This window comes from Bos taurus, chromosome 7, assembly GCF_002263795.3.
Source record: "Bos taurus isolate L1 Dominette 01449 registration number 42190680 breed Hereford chromosome 7, ARS-UCD2.0, whole genome shotgun sequence".
In the NCBI taxonomy this organism is placed as follows: domain Eukaryota; kingdom Metazoa; phylum Chordata; class Mammalia; order Artiodactyla; family Bovidae; genus Bos; species Bos taurus.
In genome coordinates, this window is record NC_037334.1 from 62,132,565 (window position 1) to 62,155,055 (window position 22,491).

At 43.9% G+C, this 22,491-nt stretch overlaps 1 protein-coding gene and 1 long non-coding RNA gene across 3 annotated transcripts in view; one reads left to right on the forward strand and one right to left on the reverse strand.

Moving 5' to 3' along the window:
- The first annotated feature begins 260 nt into the window (after positions 1-260).
- SMIM3 (small integral membrane protein 3) lies at positions 261-20,170 on the forward strand. 2 transcript variants are annotated; one of them, NM_001244119.1, is given in 2 exon segments: positions 261-507; positions 18,841-20,163. In NM_001244119.1, a coding segment is annotated over 1 exon segment (183 nt). In that variant the 5' UTR covers positions 261-507; positions 18,841-18,851; the 3' UTR covers positions 19,035-20,163.
- LOC112447457 (uncharacterized) overlaps positions 19,894-22,491 on the reverse strand; it is a 54,804-nt gene continuing 52,206 nt past the window's right edge. The window contains exon 11 of the long non-coding RNA XR_009495313.1: positions 19,894-21,651. This is a non-coding gene — a long non-coding RNA (uncharacterized lncRNA). The remainder of the gene's footprint in view (positions 21,652-22,491) is intronic.

The window sequence follows — 22,491 nt, forward strand, 5'->3', positions numbered from 1 at the left end:
AAGGATCACTGAGGACACATTTTAGGTCAACTCTCTCTTGGTTTACAATACAAGGGAATGGAGATCCTCGACAGAAGTGATTGCTAAGGTCACAAGGCGTGCGCGTGACAAGCTGCACTCTCGGGAACCAAGACTCACTTTCTTCTTTCCTGTGCAGCCTCCTGGGGAGGTGGGGGAGGGGCTGCAGCTGCCGGGGCCCTGGCGTTCCGGGGCGGTCCCTGGCGGCCGTGCATTCCACAACCACCCGAGCACAGCGAGCCGGGTGCCGAGCTGCGCGTGCCGGCCACTCCTGCGCGCTCCCGCCTGCCCGCGGCTCCGAGCTACCCGGCACGTTGACGGCCGAGGTCCGAGGGTCAGGGGTCGCATCTCTCTGCTGTGGAGCCCGCCGTCCCCAGGACATCTAGAGAAGCGTTCCAGCTGCCTCTGCCCCAGGAACTTTTCGCAGACCTGGCACGATCCAGCAGCGGCGGTGGCCGCGGGTTTTCAAAGCAGCTGCGCGGATCTCGGGTGAGTGGGGTCATCGGGTGCCCTTCGTGGGCTCCGGCTCTCGTGCTGCCTCTACCCAAGTGCCCTCCCAACTGCCCTCTTTTTATCTCCTTTCCCCTCCTCATTTCTCCCTCTTCACTACTTCTGCTTTTTCTTATCTCCTTCTGTCCGCCCTTAAGTTCCAGCGACCTTCGGCGCTCGATCTTGAGCCTCCCGGGAGGCCGGAGCTCGTATGGGTGGGCTCCAGCCCTCCGGGAGGCAAGTGTGTTCCGCGTTTCCCTGCCCCTGCCTGTGGTCGCGGGAGGAAAGGGGGAAGCGCGCCCCGTCCTTGAGCAGGTTCTGCTCTCTCTTTGCTCTCCAGGCGCGGCGGCGGAGCTCGGCTCCCGGCCTTAGCGCACCCGCTGTGGGCGCTGCGCTGGCAGTTTGGGTCTTTGCACCCTCCAGAGCAGCAGGCTTTCTATCTTACTTTTCTCAGAGCCCTGCGTGGAAGGCGCCGGAGTTGGAAGTCAGGGGTGGTGGGTTCCAGCCGTGGTTTGTTACCAGCAGTTCTCTGCCTGTGAAATGGGAAAAATACCCTTTGCATTCCGATCAAATGAGAAAGGGAAAGTTCCAAGTATCTTGGAGACAAAGAAGCCTTCCTCCCAAGCTCCTCCTGCCTCTTTATTTAGGGTTGTTCCGACTGCCAGTTCTCCCGCACCGCTCACCCGCCTCCACAAATTCCTTGAGGGTAGGCTCTGTCTCTCATCCTCAGCACCTGGCACAGGACGCCCAATACTGCCTACTGAATGAAAGAGAGATATAAATCTTAAATACCTCGTACAACTGTTAAGGTTGCTTTTTGAATTGAGTGGCCAGTCTGGGCTCTTATTCATGCAGCTCCTGACTCACTTGTTCTAGTCTTGTAGGCACCTGGGGGCTCCTGTGTGACCCATTTATCTACAGATTCCCTCGAAGCTCTAGGCTGCAGAGGTGAGAGCCCCTCAGTTATTCGATCATGGAAGATTCCCTCATCATCTGCTAGGATCTGTGATCCCACTGTTGGGGGTAAATAGTCCATAATCCCGCAGGACTGTGAAGGCCTGAGTAGGCGTGGGGGTAAGGGGTTGGGGTGGGAAGAACTGTTTCCCTGGGAGTCAGGAAACACTCTGAGTACCTTGAGGGGTATCCATATCTGGACCTTGCCTTTGCCATCCCCGTAAAATAAAGAAGTGGAGGTGGAAAAGTTGGGTGTCTGTGGTTAAATGGGATGTGCTTTGGGGTTATTCAGGCCACTCAGCAATCCTCTGAGCACATCCAAAACAGCCCAGCTGGGCGTCAGGACATCAGGTACTTCTGTAGTAAAACCCAAGAAAAGCCAAGGAGAAATGCTTCTCTGCTCTAGCGGAGACCTCGAGTTTCCAGCGGTCTCGGGGTTATGAATCATGCCACGGGGGTTATAAGTCATGCCCCATCAAATCTTCCCAACACTTGACCACTCAGCGCGTCAGCACTGTGGGCTCCGCAGCACACAAAAAGGTCTGGGGATTTCCCATTTCTGGCCCAGCCTGAGAATCCCTGGGCTGTGGTGAGGTGTTTGAGACAGAAAACCAATCAGATGCTCTACTTTGGGAGCTGAGTACGGCTGGGTCACATACTGGGCTCTGAGGTGTCAGACTAAGGGGACAATAAGAGGTAGGTACAACCTTAGATACTTTCCCAGCCATATTCTGACCCTTCTTTTAAGAAGAGTGCTTCTGCTTCTTCTCCATGAAAGCACTTCTTCTGTTTCTTCTTCTATGTTTTAATAGAAACCCAGAAAATATTTCCGGGGACAGAGGATCTTTATCTTGACTGTCTTACACTGTTGCTATTGGCAGTGGTATCAAAGACAGGCACGTGTCCTCCCACTCACAGTTTGTAAGAGTAAACACTAGTATTACCACACCCTGCTGACCGCTGCCTGGTTGGCCAGGTAAGCTGAATAATGTAACAATAATCATATTTGTTATTGTTTAGTTGCTAAGTTGTGTCCGACTCTTTTGTGACCCCATGGACTGTAGCCCGCCAGGCTCCTCTGTCCATGGGATTTCCCAGGCAAGAATACTGGAGTGGGTTACCATTTCCTTCTCAGAGGATCTTCCTGACCCAGGGATCAAACATGCATCTCCTGCATTGGCAGCAGATTCTTTACCACTGAGCCACCTGACATTTACTGAGCACTTGCTATTAGCCAGGTATTATTCTAAGCATTTTATATGTATTAACTCATTTAGTCTTTACCAGAATCCTATGAGGTAGGGATCATCATTGCCTCCATTTTATAGATGAGGAAACTGGGGTCCAGAGAGAGTAGCTTACATATATCACACAGGAAGTAAGTGGCAGAGCTGCAGTTTGAACCCAGGCAGTTTGGCTTTGGGGCCTATACTCCGAACCTCATTGTAATTGAGGGGATCTAGGTTCAGATCTTGCCTCTGTCAATTACTTACAGGGTGACCTGGGGGAGTTAATTGAGAATTTGGCAGCCTCTTGACCAGTGAATCACTAGGCCCCCTAGTATCAGTTCATCTCACTCATAGACAGTGAACCTCAACAGAGAGTGATGTACATCTGGTGTAAAGATTAAGAGTTAGGGAACCAGGAAGGGTAACAGGTCAGAATTATGACTTCTTGGCATATCAGAAAGCAACAAAACAGATCCAGTGACTAAACTGTGTACTTCAAACTGCTTAGTTGTGTACACATACAGCTTCGTTATTTTGGTGATTTGGATCCTGGTGGGCTAATTGGGCATGTGAATTGCTGATGACCCACTGCATAGGATAGGATAGGGGGAAAAGACATGGAGGAAGGAGACAAAAAGACAGAGAAGACAACTGGGCTCCCCAGATCAGTTACGATCAAGATGACACATCTGGCACACACATCTCGCCTCCTAACTTCCTGCCTCAGGCTGACACTGACATTCAGCACTTTTCAACAAACCTCTATAGGGAGGGAAGATCCTTCTTAACTTGATGCTCTGGCCTCTACTGAGGGACTGTGAAGCATCTGTCTAGCCCTCCCAGACTTCCCGCTTCCTTCTTCTTGGTCAGAGAAGTAACAAGGGGGCCAAAACAGGAGACTTTTCTCTTTGAGTGCCCTGGTGGCATCTTAGGGAACATCTTGGGGCTGTTTAAAGATTCATCTTTTTCCCTCACTCTTTTCTAGATTTTCTTGATTGGTTTTCAACCCAACGCCATCCTGACTGGGGCAGGGATCTAGGGGCAGCAGAGTCAGTCTTTGAGAGCTGGCCCTTAAGAGGTCACCTTGTCCATCCTCTCCTATTGACCTACAGGAAACTGAAGCTCAGTTTGAAAGAGGAAAATACTCAAGATCGCACCCTGCATTCATTTTCTAATGCTGTAACAAATCACCACAAATTTAATGGCTTCAAATATATTGTGATACAGTTCTAGCAATCATAGGTCTAGTATGGGTCTCCTTAGAGTAAATCAAGGCATCATCAGCTTGTGTTTCTCTCTGGAGCTTTGAGGGGACTTGGTCCCCTGCGTATTTGAGTTGTTGGTAGAATTCAGTTCTGTGGTTGTAAGACCAAGGTCACTGTTTTCTTGCTGGCTGCAAGCTGAGAGGCATTCCCTCTTCTCAGGCCACTGCATTCCTTGGCTCATAGCCCCCTTTCTCCATCTTCAAAATAAGCAACAGTGAGTCAGATCCTTTTCCTATCATATTTCTCCCACTCTTCTGCCTTCCTTTTCACTTTCAAGGATGCATGTGAGTAGATTGGGTTCACCTAGGTAATCAGGCTAATCTCCCCATCTCAAAGTCCTTAACTTTAATCACATCTGTAAAGTCCCTTTGCCTTGGCTCCTCCCTCTGAGTCATGCTTCCTTGTTCATATTCAAAGTTTTGAGGACCAGGACATGCAGATCTCTGTGGAGTCGTCTTTCTGCCTACCACATACAGTGAGGCCCACTTTAGGAGAATGGCTTGTTCTGGATCACACATCTTGGCAGGAGATTTCCACCACTGTGGTGCACTTGCAGCTCTATCAGTGACACCCCTCTTCCCCCCAGTTCCCCAACAGTCCACCTCATGGAGAGTGTCATTTGTCAGCCCAGCAGCAGCAGGCACTTAGTCAGTGGCAAATAGCAATGGTGGACGGTGGAGGCTTAAACAGGATACTGTGGATTTGGGCCTGGGTTTCTCCTCTGCTGGCTCCCTGCTGATTTCTAAGACTCTGTGATTGGCTGGGTCAGATGGTACGTGCAGTCGTGAATAGCTCTGGCTTGATTTCTAAAGTCTTTGAAATATCTTGGTGTTTTTCCATTTTTCCAGCCACAGAAGAGCAGATAGAAACTCAGGCAGGGAATAAGTCTTTGTACTGTTAAGAATTTTGAAGGCGATAGAAGCCAACTGGGGTAAAATGAGAACAGAGTTCTCCCCAGAGACCTGGGGTCATTGGAGAAAGTCCTCTGGTTTGATTTGTTTCACATTTTGATACTTGTGTGTCCTGCCCATTCCTTCCTCTGGCCCCTTTCTTTAGAACAAAGCTCCCTGGTGAAATGGACTCCTTGCTGAGTTGGTAAATGCTTGAGGCTAACTATAACACTGTTTCCAAGAGTAAATATGAGGCTGGGATGGCCATTTCACACTGGACTTGGCATGAGGAATCCCCTCCCCTTTTATCAGCCTCCCTGTCCTCTTTAGAGAACAGTGAGAGAAAACTCCATATTCTGGGCAGCAAGTCCCCAGCCCCTACACCTACATCAATGCCCAGCCCCTGAGCACAAGGAATTGAAACTTGAATTTGAACCACCAGCCCAAGCAAGTCGGGAAGAGGGAAGTCTAGAGGATGTTATTCAGAAAGGCCAGTGCTTGTTTGTCTAGTACATATAGGATGAACTGGGAAAGAAAGCGGCCCCATAATCCTTTGGGAACGTACAGAGATCGAATCAGAGGGTGTCATTTTATTTAAAAGATAATGTTTTGACTTTAAGGTCATTGAACAGGGGTAAGCATCCTTTCTGGACCTCCCCCACTAAGTTCCAGGAGTTAAGTCAAATCTAATGTTCCCCAGTCCATATTCATTTCTTTGTCAGTCTTATATTCATCGGACACTTACTGTGTGCTAGGGCCTGTGATGGGTGCTGAGGGAACAGTAGTGAACAAGAGACTTCTCTCTTCTTTGTATTTGCTTCTTCTCTCTTTGTATTTGCATTTGAGTCAGCAAAGATGGCCAATAAAAACAAACAAGCAAAGAGGCCAATCTGAGGCTGTGAAAAGTGTGTGCAGAAAATAAAACAAGGTATGAGACAGAGAATGGCTAGTGGATGAAGGTGGTAATTTAATAGAGAGGGTCTGGAAAGGCTTTTTCAAAGACGTATCGTTTAAAAGTTGAGGTCGTGGTCATTGAGACACTGCATGTTGAAGGGAAGATTTAAGATGATCTAAGTGCATTCTAGGAAGAGCGAACAGCAAACAAAAAGGTCTTGAAATGGGACCAGCCCTTGGGATATAAGTCACTAAGTAGCCCAGCTACTGGGTGGCCAGTGGGATCCCTTCTGTCTGGCCTAAGTGCTTCATTCTTTTCTGACGATCCCAGCAGCTCTTTCTGAGGGTGGAGCCTCAGGAAGAGGTGCTGTAAACCAGGCCATGTGGGTAAACCCCCTGGTCCACTGTCCTGTGAGCCATTACCTTGTTGCTGACATTCTGCAAGATGCTTCAAGAGACTCCTCCAGCTTCAGCGACTCAGAGCTGGTTCTAGCGGCCTCCTCTGTGGCCTCCGTGTCTAGCGGAAAGAAAACAGCAGCACTTGGTGCTCAGTCAGAGCTATGGACTAAGTCCACACCTTCAGGAAGTCACCTGCCTCTATCTGCCTTTTCTCCCACTGTGGCATAATCAAGCTTGAAGCAGCAGGAAGTCACTTCTTTTATTGTGTTCTTCCTTGGAAAACTCCTTGGTGGTAAAACCGGTTGGATAGCCGTTGGCAGTCTCTCAAAAGTTAACTGTTAGCTGCGGTTCAGATGTGGAGAGTGTGCATTTCCGGTGGAAGGTTAAAGATGGGAAGACATCAAAGGTTGTTTGTTTCTGAAACTATCACTGCAGTTTCTTGATCAGACACAGAGCAGTCATGGTGCCTAAACTCAGTGGTAGGGGCCACTGAACTTTGTGTGACTTTAGGAGCTGTGGTCGCTAGCTCAGTTTAACATTTATGAAGCCCTTACTGGTGCCTCAGACAGTAAAGAATCTGCCTGCAATGCCGGAGACCTGGGTTTGATCCCTGGGTTGGGAAGATCCCCTGGAGGAGGACATGGCAACCCACTCCAGTATTCTTGCCTGGAGAATCCCCATGGACAGAGGAGCCTGGCGGGCTACAGTCCATGGGATCGCAAAAGTCAGACACGACTGAGCAACTAAGCACACACACTACTGTGTACCAGGCAGTGTCCAAGTAAGTACTTTGTATGTGTTAGCTCATTCAACTTCAGGGCATCCCCGTGAAGAAGTTACTATTATTAGTTAATATTATTCCCATTTTTACAAATGAGACTGGAGCTTTTAAAGGTTAGATTTCCTGCCAAAGCCACTAGCACTACATATGCTCCCAATATACCAAGTAACTCGTCAGCTCTGGGCTTTGTTGATGATGGTTTTCTACTAATCCTGCCCTTCTCCTTGTTTGTTTCTTTTGAACTCCTACATATCTTCAAAGTCCATATCAAAACCCCCCTTTTGGGTGAAGTCTTCTATCTTACCTAGACAAAAACAAAGGCATGAGAATTAATATTTTTTTGAGCATCTATAATTCTCTAGGACTCCATACATATTATCTCCTATTATCCTCACAATAGGATGTTGCAGTGCAATGCTTCTAATGTCCTTATTTGGAAGATGAGAAGACCAAGGTTTAGAAATTTTAAATAACTAGCCCAAAGTCACACTTCTATGGGTAAAAAACAGAATTCAAATCAAATACTCTTTCTGCTTTTTTTTCCTGCTTGGAGATGGCATATGGTTTGTACCTTCAGTCTACTTCTCTGCCTTTTATTGCAATTTGTGACTGTAATTAATGTCTTTTCCTCCAGAAGAGTGTGAGCTTCTTAAGGAAGAGCACCATATTTATCTCCACACCCACTCCCCAGTGTTAATCACAGTGCCATGAATGTTTATTGAATTAGACTGAATTGCTACTTTACTAGTTTCATACTTGGACTGGAAAAATAGGTCAGACTAACCAATGCTGCTGCTGGTTGATTAAAAAAACATCATTAATATGGATTAAGCATCTATCAGCTTCTGTAACGTCTCAGATGGTATTCGGGTTTGATTCCTGGGTCGGGAAGATCCCCTGGAGAAGGAAATGGCAACCCACTCCAGTATTCTTGCCTGGAAAATTCCATGGACAGAGGAACCTGGCAGGCTACAGTCCATGGGACTGCAAAGAGTCAGACATGACTGAACAACTAACACTTTTACTTTTAAGGATCTATCATCTTTGTTGATAAAGTGAAGTACAGTCCAAGTTGGGATGTTACCAAACTCTAGCCAAAGCGGGTGAATATTTGCTTAGGCCAGAGAGTCCCTGTGGTCAGGGATTGTTAATCAAAGGATGAACATTTGTAGAGTGCTTACTGTTTGTCAGAACACTACTAAGTACTATATGCAATTATCTCATGGAATTCTCCTTAACCCTATAAGGCAGACTATTATTTTCCCATTTTTGTTTTCAGCTGAGTAAATGGAATCATTAGGAAGGTTAAGTAACTTATTCAAGGCAGGTCAGCTAGAAAGTGGTAAATCTCTTGGATTTAAAACAGCCACATTTAAATCCAAGCCAACTGGCCTCCTAGTCTGGCCTTTAACACTACTGTGTAGTCTGAGTGTTTCAGAAATATTTCCTTGTTGTTTCCAAGTATTCTTTATACTTCTATGAACTTCCATCACCTTACCAGATTACAGTAGTTTGAGAATTTGTTGATTTAAGAAATGTTTATTCAGTACCTATACCACTGAGTAGAGAGGGAAGGCAGTCTGTGAGGACAACTGTGCTGGGTACAATCAGTGCTGGGGAAGAACTGTAATCCAGGCAAAGTCCATTCCGCTCCCAGTTTTCAACTTCTATGCATGTTGGCTTTCCCCTCCAGTTTGGTGAAATCTCTCATTACAAGTAGGATTCTGGTGTCTCCCTCTCTTCTCTGATGTTCTTCCCCATGGTGAGGAGTAAATAAGTTACAAGGTTTACCCTTCCCTTCTTCCCTGGGTTGATTTGCATTTGGACCTTAAGTCAAAGAGATGAAACACAAAGGGTGGAATTCTATCCATGACTGATTCTGACAGGACCCTGCTTTGCTTTTTAGCGGTGTGTCTGTGTGTTCCTGGAAAACCATCTCACTGCCTCACCTTTGAGGAAGTTGCTTAGGACTCTGAGCCCAAAGTTCTCCCTAGGTGTTTACAGTAAAAAGGTATAGTCAAGAAGCCTGTGGAAAACAGTATGGAGGTTTCTCAGAAAAGTGAAAATAGAATTACTATATGTTTAGCAGTCCCACTCCTGGGCATATATCTGGACAAAACTTTAATCCAAAATGATACATGCACCCCTATGTTCATAGCAGGACTATTCACAATAGCTAAGACGTGGAAACAACCTCAATGTCCATTGACAGATGAGTGGAGAAAGATGTGGTGAGTGAAGTGTGAAAGTTGCTCAGTCATGTCTGACTCTTTGTGACCCCATGGACTATATAGTCCATGGAATTCTCCAGGCCAGAATACTGGAGTGGGTAGCCTTTCCCTTTTCCAGGGGATCTTGCCAACCCAGGGATTGAACCCAGGTCTCCCTCATTGCAGGCAGATTCTTTACCAGCTGAGCCACAAGGGAAGCCCAAAGACATAGTACATATATACAATGGAATACTAGTCAGCCATAAAAAAGAATGAAATAATGCCATTTGCAGCAACATAGATACAACTAGAGATTATCATACTAAGTGAAGTAATTCAGAAAGAGAAAGACAAATACCATATGATATCACTTATATGTGGAATCTAAAATATGACGCAAATGAACCTACCTGTGAAATACAAACAGACCACAAACATAGAGATCAGACTTGTGGTTGCCAATGGGGAGGAAGTTGGGGGAGGGATGGAGTGGGAGGTTGGGGTTAGCAGATGTAAGCTATTGTGCATAGAATGGAGAAACACCAAGGTCCTACTGTATAGCACAGAGAACTATATTCACTATCCTATGATAAAACATAATGGGAAAGAATATGAGAAAGAGTATATATGTATAACTTGAATCACTTTGCTATACAGCAGGAATTAACACAACATTGTAAATCAACTATACTTTGATAAAAAACAAGGAAGCCTGGCTGGCTCTCATTCTTTATATTAGTTCATTCTCTATCACTGCTTACTCCAACCTGCTGCCCCACTGCCTTCTCCTGACTCCCATCTGAAATGGGATAGTGATGGAGTTGAAAGAGACTGCTGCAAATCTGGAGACCTGAGTTGTCCCCTGAGTCCTGCCATTTTGGGTAAGCCATGTCCTTCATCTGTAAAATGGAAGGTAGACTAAAGTAGATAGTGTCTAAATCCTGTGTAGATTTCTAGAATATCATTGGTTTGAAGAAGTTTCATCTCCGCAGAACACTCAGTAGGATGTAATATTGCTGTATTAGTTTTCTATTGCTGCTATAACAAATTACCACACTTTAGTGGCTTAAAACATACATATATAATCTTAGTTTCCCTGAGTCAGGAGTCCAAATACAGTTTAGCTGGGTCCTTACAGAGATGCAGTCAAGATGTCAGCCAGGCTGCCCTGTCATCTGGGGGACCCAATAGGGAAGAATCTGCCCACAGCTCTTTCGGGTTGTTGGTAGATTTGTTTCTTGCACCTCAAGGCCAGCAGAAAAGTATCGTTGACCTAGGGAAGGTTTCAGCTTTCTTTCAGCCTTCCACCTTATTAAGTCAGACCCACCCAAGGTAATCTTTCTGATTATAAAGCCAGCAATTCTGGGGCCTTAATTACATCTGCAAAATCCCTCACCCTTGTCATGTGACCTAACCTAATCACAGGGTAACTCCAGGGAACAGATTGTGGGAGCCATCTTAGAATTCTGCTTCCTGTCATTGTTTTACAGAAATAGCCTGTTTGCAGTTATAACTGGAGCATATTCTTTCCTGAGTCAGGTCAAATGACTTAGCATATGAAATCAGTTCTAAACTTACTTGTTCCTACACTAAAACTACCCTGCTTTGAACTTGCTTTTGGAACACAATATATTATGCTTCCCTTTATTCTTATATAATTATCCTCCAAGTTATTTTCTTCCAATACTGTTCATGAATATATAGTTATGCATTGTTGTTGTGTCAGTCGCTCAGTCATGTCCAACTCTTTGCAAACCCATGGGCTGTAGCCTGCCAGGCTCCTCTGTCTGTGGGATTCTGCAGGCAAGAATATTGGAGTTGGTTGCCATTCCTTTCTCCATGGGGTCTTCCTGACCCAGGATTCAAACCCAGGTCTCCTGCATTGTAGACAGATTCTTTATCATTTGAGCTATTGAGGAAATAATTTAAATTTAACTTATTTTAAGTTAGTTTTTCTATTTGAAATCATATATTGTAAAAAAATACTAAAGAGTCATCTTTGTCCTTAGGTGATTCTTAAAAGTATTTTGTTCCATCAATATTTGAGAGAGATGTATTGAACTCCCCCACCATAATTGTAAATTTGTCTATTTCTTATAATTCTGAGATTAAGTATATAAAAATTAAAAATCATTGGATCTTTTGTTATCTCTAGTTATACTTTTTACTTAAATGTCTACTTTGTTCAATGGTAAAACAGCTCTACTAGCTTACAGAATTCATGATGGATGGTATTTCTTTTGTTTCCAATTACTTTCAATATTTCTGAACCCCCATGTGTCTCTTGTAAAAGGTATTTATATTTTTATATACTCTGATAGTTTTTGTTAGTTTTGGTTTAAATCTACTATTCTTTATGTGCTTTCTATTTGTGTCACACGTTCTATTCCCCTCCCCTTCCCTTGTTTTCTCTGGAAATTATGTATCCATTTACTACTGTTAAATGGCTACCCTAGAGATTACAATATACATCCTTAATTTCACAAAGTTCAGTGTTACTAGTTATTTTGCCCTTTCCCAGAAAATAAGAACACTTTGATTCTGTTTCTTCTCCTTATTATTATTGAATATTTAAATTTTCTATTTTATCTAAAATTTTATTTCATCTTAATTCTCAGTTATTTTTGTTCACTTTAAAGAAATCATTGTTTTCTAGATTGCATTGTTTCTGATGAGATGTTAGCTATCAGTCTAATTGGTTTTCACTTGAATATAATCTTTTTTTCTCTTTGTCTTTGATTTTCAGCAGATTTACTATGATGCACCTAACTATGGATTTTACTTGCTCTAACTAGAACTTTATAGGGCTTCTTGAGTTTGTGAATTCATATATTTAATCAGCTTTGAAAAATTCTGCTATTTCTTACTGTAATGTTTTTTCTTCCCCATTCTGTCTTCTTTCTAGGACTCCAATTACATGGATGTTGTATTGTGTCACTGCTTCCTCTATACCCCTCACCCAGTTTATTTTCCATCCTTTTATTTCCCTGCATCATTATATTTTTTTCCCTCTGATCCTCCAGTTCACTAATTCTTTTTTTCGGCTATGTTTCATCTGCTGTTAAGCCTATTCACTGAATTTTTATTTTCAATTATTGTATTCTTCAGTTCTAGAATTTCTATTTGGCTCTTTTAAAAAATCTGTTGTGTTCTTTCTTATAGTGTTCAGTTCTCTGTCAAAATTCTCAATCTTGTTTTATTTTCTCCTCAAACATATTAATCAAAGTTACTTAAAATGTGTGTGTCTGACAACTGCAATATCTGGAGCCCCTGTAAGTCTTTTTCTATTGTCTTTTGTTTCTGATGTTTCCATTCTAGTCGTTTTGTCTTTTTTCCCTGCTGCTTATTTTTAGTTATGATTGGACATTATATTTGAATAAGAAATTTGAATAAAAGTTTGAATTGTGCTGTTATCTCCTCTACAGTGGATGTAAGTTTGCTTCTGCCAGACACCTGGAGGTGCTAGCAATCTAGAACAAGCTTAATTCAATTTCAAGGACTGTGATGATTCAAAGCTGGGTTGCAGTCTTGCGGTTTAGTATACTTCTTGTTCACTCCTGGCACTAAGAGTGCTCTTTGAAGTCCAAACCCAAAATGCAAGGGCTTTATTCTCTCTGTCTTGGCAATCTTATACTCCTGAGTCTGTCAGAAACACTGTTAGTCTCCATCCTTCATTAAGGGAGATGCTGCTTTAAATACCAGGCTTACCTCCCTGGATTTGTCTTCCCCCAGATCTTAGCCTGGTAATTCTTCATTATTTTGCTATTTCTTAGTGCCTTTGAGCAGTTTTTTTTTGGGGGGGGGGTCTAATTTTTCTAGTTGTCCTCAGTAAGAAAACAGGTCAAAATTATCTAGCTTGACATTACCAGAAGTGAAAATCCTAATCTTTACAGATTCTCTTTTTCTTTTTTTTAATTGAGGTACAGTTGGCATATAACAATATATCAATTTCAGGTGTACAACATAAATGATTCACAATATGTATATGCCATAAAATAATCACCACAATAACTCTAGTTACCATCTGTAACCATACAAAGTTACAAAATATTTTTTATGATGAGAACTTTTAAGATTTACTCTCATCACTTTTCAAATATGCAATACAATGTTCTTGACTATGGTTACCATGCTGCCTATTTGTTAATCAATTTTTTTTGTTGAGTTGTATGAGTTCTTTATATATTTTGATTATTGACCCCTTGTCAGATATATGCTTTGCAAATATCTTCTCCCATTTAATAGGGTTGCCTTTTTATTTTGCCGATGGTGTCCTTTGCTGTGCAGAAGCTTTTTAGTTTAATGTAGTCCCACTAATTTAATTTTACTTTTGTTGCTCTTGCCTTGGAGTCAGATCCAAAGAATCTTTGCCAAGAGCAGTGTCAAGGAGTTTACTGTCTATGCTTTCTTCTAGTTTTATGGTTTCAGGTCTTTAATCTACTTTGAACTAATTTTTATATATGGTGTAAGATACTAGTCTTGATTATTTTGCATGTGGCTGTCTAATTTTCCCAATGCCATTTGTAAAAGAGACTATCCTTTCCTTATTGTATATTCTTGCCCCCTTTGTAGTAAGTTAATTGACTATATGTGTGGGATTACTTCTGGGCTCTCCATTCTGTTCCAGTGATCTGTGTGTTCATTTTTATGCCACTGCTATTTTTGTGTGTTATTACTATGATTTTGGGGCTTCCCTGGTGTCTCAGACAGTAAAGAATCTGCCTGCAATGCAGGAGACCCGTGTTCAACCCCTGAGAAGATCCCCTGGAGAAGGAAATGGCACCCTACTCCAGTATTCTTGCCTGGAGAATCGCATGGACAGAGGAGCCTAGTGGGCCCCATGGGCCCTAGATAGAGTTACTAGTCCTGATAGTGCTCAACCAAAAACCACATTGGTCTATCAGAGAGGTGAAAGTTACTTGTGGGGGAAGGGAGTCTCACAGTTGAAAGGTAGATAGCACAGATGAGACACTTTGAATTCAGTTATTCTAATACTTCTGACTTGTAGAAATTTTTAATTTATGAAATTTATACATATATATTTATAAATATATATATATAGTTGGCACTAGAAGATTTGCCAGATTATAGAATTGACTGGAAGGATTATTATCTTGTAAACAAACTTTCAGTTGCTTAAGAAAAACAGTCCCAGAAGTAAAACTTGATGTTTCAGAATCAGGCAGCAGGGAACCTGCACTTTCCTTCCTGCTGCTGCTGCTGCTGCTGCTGCTGTCACTTCAGTCGTGTCCGACTCTGTGTGACCCCATAGACATCAGCCCACCAGGCTACCCCGTCCCTGGGATTCTCAGGCAAGAACACTGGAGTGGGTTGCCATTTCCTCCTCCAATGCATAAAAGTGAAAAGTGAAAGTGAAGTTGCTCAGTCGTGTCCAACTCTTAGTGATCCCATGGACTGCAGCCCACCAGGCTCCTCCGTCCATGGGATTTTCCAGGCAAGAGAAGTAGAGTGGGCTGCCATTGCTTTCCTTCCTAGTTTGGACCAAATAGACTACTTGATGGATGGGATGAATATTCTACCTTTGGAGAAGGTACAATGTTTTCCTCCTTTGAAGGAACTACAATTTTTTACTCTTTCACTTAGTCTTATTAGTAGATATAAAATAGTCCTTTTGGGTTTCTTAACTTTTCCACTGAATTGTCTAAACCGTTTAAGTTTGTGGTCTAAAGTGGAGCCAGGGTGTCTCCAGGTCACAGGGCAGGTGGTGTAGGGCCTGGAAGGCACCTGTGATTGTTTCAATGCAGTAGCTTCTTTGTCCGTTCAGGGTGACTTTAACATAGTCTTTTAGATAAACATTGAATATATGTTAAAGTTCATCTTTCATTAATGAGGTAAATAGCAAATAAAGTATGCCAGTTTGAGTTAACAAGAATTTAGGCCTGACTGCTGTTTTGCCTCCCATGGTCATAAAAACATTGTATTTTTAATCAACGATAAGGTTAAATTTATGACATGGTTTGTGCCATATCCTCTGACATGACCTATTAATCAGAAATCACAAGTGATATATCTGCATAGCAAACAATGAGCTTGTTGATCTATAGTTACTCATTAGATGTATCAAGAAACAGTTTTACATCCTCACAAGGCGCCAATCACCCAGATGCCAGAGGTCAAACAGAAGTCAGCTAGCAGCAGCTTAGCTGAGTCCTGCTTTTTCTCAAGTAAAATTTTCTAGCATGCCATTAATAGTGCTGAACATATGGTTTGTGTAGTTCCTCTTTTGGGGAAAAATTTTTTTTCTTTCACAGTGGGGAGAGGTGGAAGTGACCGGAATCTCTGTTACGTGGGAGGGAACAGGTCATCAGAGAGCACGTGGGAGCACTCAGAGGATTGAAACAGGGAGATGGAGCCCCCGGTGCCCTCTATGACACGTGGCTGTGTGTATGTCCAGCCTTAGAGCCCCGGAACAGGGGCTCTAGAAGGGTCCTCAGAGAACATTACGGCCGGTGGCTTTCAGTCTGTGTTTTGAGAAGCCCAAGGGGTCAAGGAGCAGCTAAACAGTTCTGCTGTACCAAGTGAGCAGGCTAGCTGGGAAAAATTATGTTCACAGATTTTTTCAGTTACAAGAAAAAAATGACTTCAATTTCATCATAAAATGTACATTTTGGTGTTACGGTTTAGTATTGCTTTTAGTTTGAATTGTTTATATGAAGGGGGTGGGCACCCTAGTGTCTAGTGTTTAATGCCTGCTCTAAGGATGTTTATACAGCTCTGCTGATGAGATAGGACCCCCAACCCACTCTCTCTGGGCCCTCCCCAGCAATCTGGAGCAGCTCCAATTTTATCTGTTTTTGTGATTGGGTTTTAAACAATTTCATGTGTGAGAAAATAATAGTGATATAGTCTAGAATACAGATTAGAGACAGAGTTTCTTTTATTCATCTATTTGTTCGATTTGTTTCAGTTAGGGTCAGTGATCTGATCAGATTTAGGTCTTTGAGTGATTATTCTGGAAGGGGGTGGGCTTGAAGTTGAGGGAAAACCTCAGGACCTCAGTTTTGCCACTTAGGAAACAAGGCTGATGTTAGCTTCAGTGGGTTTTGGTTGTGGATCAGCCCTGGAGCTCAAGTTCCTGTAAATAACAGGTTTTCCTTATGAAAATCAGCCAGGGAGATTATGTGTTCCTGGCATTTGGAGTTCCAGAGACTGTTTGATGTTAATGGGTTTACCAGAAAGGGCTTTTGTGGGGTTCTTTTGGCCCAAGGCAAGCTAGCTATTGATGTAATCAGGAGACCACAACGGATGATTTCCCCCACCCCGTCTCTCTTCAACAGTGTGCTTCTCCTGTGACTCACGCTTCAGTACCTTAGACCTTGGAGAAAGTGACCTTGTTTCTGAGGCTGAGGCAGGGCTGGCCTGTGCCTCTTCCTCCAAGGCCTGATAATCCCCCTGACTGATAATCTGGTGGCCTGGAGAGCCTTGCCAGAGGCCTCTCCTCCATCCTAGAACTTGCCCACATCTATCCAGACCGACTACAGAGTACAGAGGAATCAGTTCCCACAACATGGAGCCAGGAAGAGTTGTAGAAGCCATAGAGATCATCTCGTCCAGGGGTTCCCAAACCCAGCTGCACATTCAAATCACCTGGAAAACATGGGGAACAAGGTCCCTCTGGCGTCTAATTCTCTGTAATGGGACTCTGAATCGACATTTTTTAAACTGTCCTAAGGTGGTTTTCACTTAGCATGGTTTATGGCATTTAGTGACTTGGAACAATGCATGGTGTATAGCAAGCACTATATATTTGTTAAATCAATGAACGGAAATTGTTGCACAGTAGTCCATTATATGGATATACTCTACTATATATGGCTACTTCTGTTGTGTTGGTTTCTATAGCAAATGGTGCAGAAACGAACTTCCTGGTATGCACGTCTTGGAGGCTGTACCTCGGGTATGGTAATCAGTAAACTTACTTAACGCAACCACAGTAGGCACAGAGCCAAAAGCCATGAAAAAGGAAAGGTTACTGATGCAAGGAGAAGCAGGAAATAGGACTGAAATTGGGAATTTTGCCCAGGACCTTGAATCACAGAATTATAGATCTTTTAGATCTAGAAGGAACCATAGGAGATTGTTCTAGCCTGTGACTTCTGGGCAGAGAATGTATCACACCTGTGGCTTTCGGGTTGCATACTTACCTGGGGAGCCAAAGAGAACTCACTGGAAAAGTGTGTGTCTGGGGGCTGCGGGATCTTTAAAATTTTTGACAGGAACATTGACATGTGACACCTCTCAGACACTGTGACAACTACTAGCTCAAGACAGTTTACAGTCTGACATTAATCATACTGCATTCCTTTTGGTGGTGCTACATTTTGTGATGCTGAGTCTTTGGCGGTTGCTGTGATAGGGCAAGCACTGCGCACAAATGAACGTGGAAGAGGAAGCGAGCACGGCCCCGTCCCATCTGACTCCACAGCTCAAGAAGGTGTGCAGTGCCTCACAGTTGCACACGTGTTGTTAGGAAGTAACTGGCTCAGAATGAAATACAGACTTTTTTCTTTCAATTTGTGTGTATTATTTTTTGCAAACAGCCATGCCTTTGTTAGGACATAAATGCTTAGTAAATTGAACCTAACTACATGACAAATGGAACCGCAAGGTATTTCTTTTGTCCTGGAGTGCTGTGAGAAAATTACTGACACAAAGGATGCTGTGAATCAAAAAGTTTGGGGACAACTGATTTACGTCTTTTAGCTGCAAGTGAGAGAAACTATACGGACACTGGCTTCAGCAAAACCAGAGTATTATTCGCATATATACCTGGGATGTCCAGGGTTGCAGATAGTGTCAGATTGGCTGGGTTGGGGTGCTCACCTGAGGTTGTCAAGACTCCACTTCTCTTTCCATGTCTAGGACATGCTCTCACATGTGGGTGAGATAGCCCCATGCCCATCCTTTCCAGACTCACATCCTTTCATTTTAGCAATCCCAACAGAAAGCATCATCTTTCTCAATAGTTTGCGCACAAAAGTTCCGGGAGGACTTTGGTTGACCTAGCCCGAGTTATTTGCCTATCCCTGAGTAGAGGCTTTGGAGATCTGTAACGGCCAGGCTTAGGGCACAGTCTTTCCCTGTGCTCAGGTGCGTGCCTTAACTAAACCACACAGAAAAGGTAGGTTCTCCAGGAAAAAGGAGGTTCTGTTACCAGAAGAGGAGAAGGGGTGCAGGACCAAAACCAATGAATTTTCCACCTTACAGATGAGGGAACAGTCTGGGGGTATAATTTTCCACCTTACAGATGAGGGAGCAGTCTGGTGGTATGATAGTTTAATAGTTCAACATGGAGGCTCTGGAGTCCTAGCCATCTGGCTTTGTTTCCTTGGGCAAATTAACTACATCTACACCTTTTAAGGCTTTAGTGTCTTCATCTCTAAAGTGGAAATAACTGAAGATAAAGGCCAAGAAATAAAAAAGCACGATGGTAATAGTCCCTACCTCAGAGGGTTGGTGGTTGAAGTAAGGACTGAGTGCGTTAATACACATAAAGTGCTTAGCCTAGGGCCTGGCATATAGGAAGCCCACAGTAAATGAGGCTTTTATTATTATTAATCAGGCAACATCAATAAGTACACAGCAGCTGGTAGGTGACCTACCTTCTGAATCCTAGAGCAGGTTTCCATCCAACTAGGAAGGCAGGGAGAAGGCACAGAACGGTGATCTGCTCTTTCCTGTTTGTTGCAGAGTGGAGCAGCATGGAAGCCACCAGCCAGATCCCCATGGAAGTTGTGCTCCCCAAGCACATCCTGGACATCTGGGTCATTGTCCTCATCATCCTGGCCACCATTGTCATCATGACCTCCTTGTTGCTGTGCCCGGCCACCGCAGTCATCATCTATCGCATGCGATCCCATCCCATCTTGAATGGGGCCGTCTGAGAACCTCCCGGGAGGGGCAGGTGAGGGATGAGGACAGCGTCCTGACCCCCAGCATCTTCCCCTTTCCTAGAAAAGCAGCAGGGGGAACTTTGCAGCGTGGACTTTGGAGCTCGACATGTGAGGAGACCTGAGTTCTGGCTTTGATTCTGCCACTGGCCAGCGGTGTGAGTTCGGTCCAGGGACCTAATTCCATGAGTTCCAGGTTCCTTATCTTCCAAACGGGGATCATGCTCCCTGCCGTCCTACCTCATGGGGTTGTGAGAACACATGACCTGGTGGAGGTTAAAGCTTGTTAGTGAGCAGATTCACAGGTGTTAACTGTTGGCTGTTGATCAGCTTTGAAGAACCATAGGCCCTTATTACTGATGAGAGCCTTCAAGGTGGTGAGGGAGACCCTGGGGCAGAGCAGCCTTGCCAGTGACCCTCAGGTGAAATGAAGCAAAAACTTCATTCCAAGGGACCTCGTTCCAAGGGACCAACAGCATGTGGCTCAATGTTGTTTTCTTTGAGGTGCCACTCCCTCGAGTTTTCTAATTTGGGAGGGAATTAAGTGTGGCAGGGGGAGGGAGATGGGTGGATCTTCCCAGGACACCAGAAGCTCTGCCCCCATGCAATCTGGAGGGGGCTCCACCATTTTTTGGCAATGACAAGGGATCTGAGGTGATGGACTTCATTTTGCATTAGATTTGCAAAGCTCTGACACTCAAGCAGTGTTGGCAAATGCAGAATGGCTGAGTTCCCTGGCCAGCTTTCAGGATCTCAGCCCCCATCCCCTGTGAGCTCCTCTGCCCCAGCTCCTGCATAACACATACTCCCTTCATTCCCTCCCGCCAACACTACAACCATTCCAAGGCATAGGCTTATATTTTAAGAGATGTTCCCAGGAATTTGAAACTAACTCAAACAACAATGTTTATTTTTAATGCTATGACTTATATTTATATGTATAGAGAGATTTCTGGACTACTCGAGCTTTTTGGTCAAAACCAGGAGCATCTGGAGATTGGTTAAATTATGTAAGAAGATAGCACAGGTTATCAGGATATTATTGTGTGAAAATTATATACTTTTACTTTGATCTGATTTCATTGATGTACACAATTAATTTCCAATAAAGTGCTAGAATGTAGAGTGAACATGTCTGAAGTCTTTCTTTTTAAACAGCACCTGATAAACTCAATAAGAGGATTCCACAGAATTTATGGCCTTAGGGGCAGGTTGAATGTTGGAACAGAAAGGGAAAGAGGACAATCAAATTGACTTCCAGGGGTCTAGCTCGTGGGTGAGTAGTTGTGCGGTTTACACAAAGAATGCAGGGAGAGGAACAGATTTTGAAAGTGAGATGATGAGTTTAGTATTGGGTTGAGTATGCTGAGTTTCAGGTGCTTGTGATATGCAGGTGGACCCTTTCAGGATGCTACTGGAAACCTGGGAAAACTTTTATGGCTGGGATTATGTTTGGGGGGGATTATCTGTGTATGGTAGATATGCTACACAGGGGGACAGGAACACCCAGGCAGAGTACAGACCGGGAGGAGTTAGGCCCTCATGCAGTACTGGGAGGATGGCTAAGAGGAGTGGAAGGGGAAGGGGAAGGGGGAGGCAAAGCAAGGAGACTGAAAGGCCATGTGATATCAACCGACTATGAGAAGGATGCAACTGTACTTTGTAAGTGAAGGAAGGATGGGAGGTTAGGAAGGGGAGACAGTGGGAACAGACAATTCTTTCCAGGAATAGAATGTAGTATAGAAGTAACAGAGGAAGGTTTAGGAGAAAATGGTCAAGGAGGGATAGACATATAAGATTCTGATTGGTTTGCTCAGTACCTATATTCCAAAATGCCTTCCTGGGTGGCAGAGGCTGGAAAGTAAAAACTATACTGAATGTGGAAAACTCCCATTTTCCTAACTAAACTTTACCCAGAGATTCATACATGATTTGGTGATGGTGGTTTAGTTGCTAAGTTGTGTCCGACTTTTTGTGGTCCCATGGACTGTAGCCCGCCAGGCTCCTCTGTGAGATTTTCTAGGCAAGAATACCAAGGTTGCCATTTCCTTCTCCAGGGGGTCTTCCTGACCCAGGATTGAACCTGTGTCTCCTGCATTGCAGGCAGAGTCTTTACCTGCTGAGCCATTGGGGAACTAAATAAGGGAGGGAGGGAGGTTGGCTATCAGGCTGTGTTCACCCATCTGAGGATGGCACTGTGTAGCCTCAGCTACAAAGGCGGCCAATGGGTGTGCGTCCCCCACGCCATGTGGTGTGTTCAGTCATTCAGGCATATCCAACTCTTTGTGACACCATGGACTGTAGCCTACCAGGCTCCACTGTCCATGGGATTTCCCAGGCAAGGACACTGGAGTGGGTTGCCATTTCCACATGCCCACGTGTGCTCTTTTTTTTTATGGATTTTTTTTTTTTTGACCGTGCAGCATGAGGTTCTTAGTTCCCCAACCAGGGATAGAAACTGTGCAGAGTCTTAACCACTGGAGGCATTGGCGGTGCTGATGTGAATCCAATAAGAAGCAGTGGACTGGGAAACTTCTGGGTATGGGCCCGAAGCTGTGTGTGCTGCCCAGCCTTCCTGAGTCATATTCCTGGTCTGTATACTGGAGGGTATCTGAGTGAAGTAATTCAGAAAGAGAAAAATAAATATTATCTATATGCATATATGTGGAATCTAGAAAAATGTTATAGATGATCTTATTTGCAAAGGAGAAATAGAGACACAGATGTAGAGATCAAATATATGGATACCAGGGGGAAAGAAAGGGTAGGATGAATTGGGAGATTGGATTGACATATATACACTACTGATACCACATACAAAATAGATAACTAGTGAGAACCTACTGCATCGCACAGGGAGCTCTACTCAGTGCTCGCTGGTGACCTAAATGGAAAGGACGTCTGAAAAAGCAGGGGCATATATATACATATATTTGATCCATTTTGCTGTTCAGTAGAAACTAACACATTGTAAAGGAACTATACTCTAATAAAACTTAATTGAAACAAACAAACAAAAAGTGGATGGTATCAGAATTAAATGAGAAAACCCTCCAACAGTTTTAGGTTTTCTGAACATGAAGACTTTTAGGCAGTCCACCAGATGGCAATAGAGCTCTTTTTTCCATGTGGAGCAGTCAGCTCACAGAAATTTCCAGGCAATCCTATCATGTTTCTGGCAGCTCAAGAGTTTATTTTACATTTCTGCCTTCAGAGACTCCGGATGTAAGTAACACAGGGACCACCCAACCCAGCCTCCCCTGAAATGAAGGAACCCCCTTATTAACCATACAGTTGCCAGCTGCTGCCTATTTGGTGTTTCTCTGTGTGGCCCTGGGCTTCCCTGGTGACTCAAGATGGTAAAGAATCCACCTGCATTGTAGGAGACCTGGGTTCAAACCCCAGATTGGGAAGATCCCTGGGAAGAGGACGTGGAGACCCTCTTCATAAT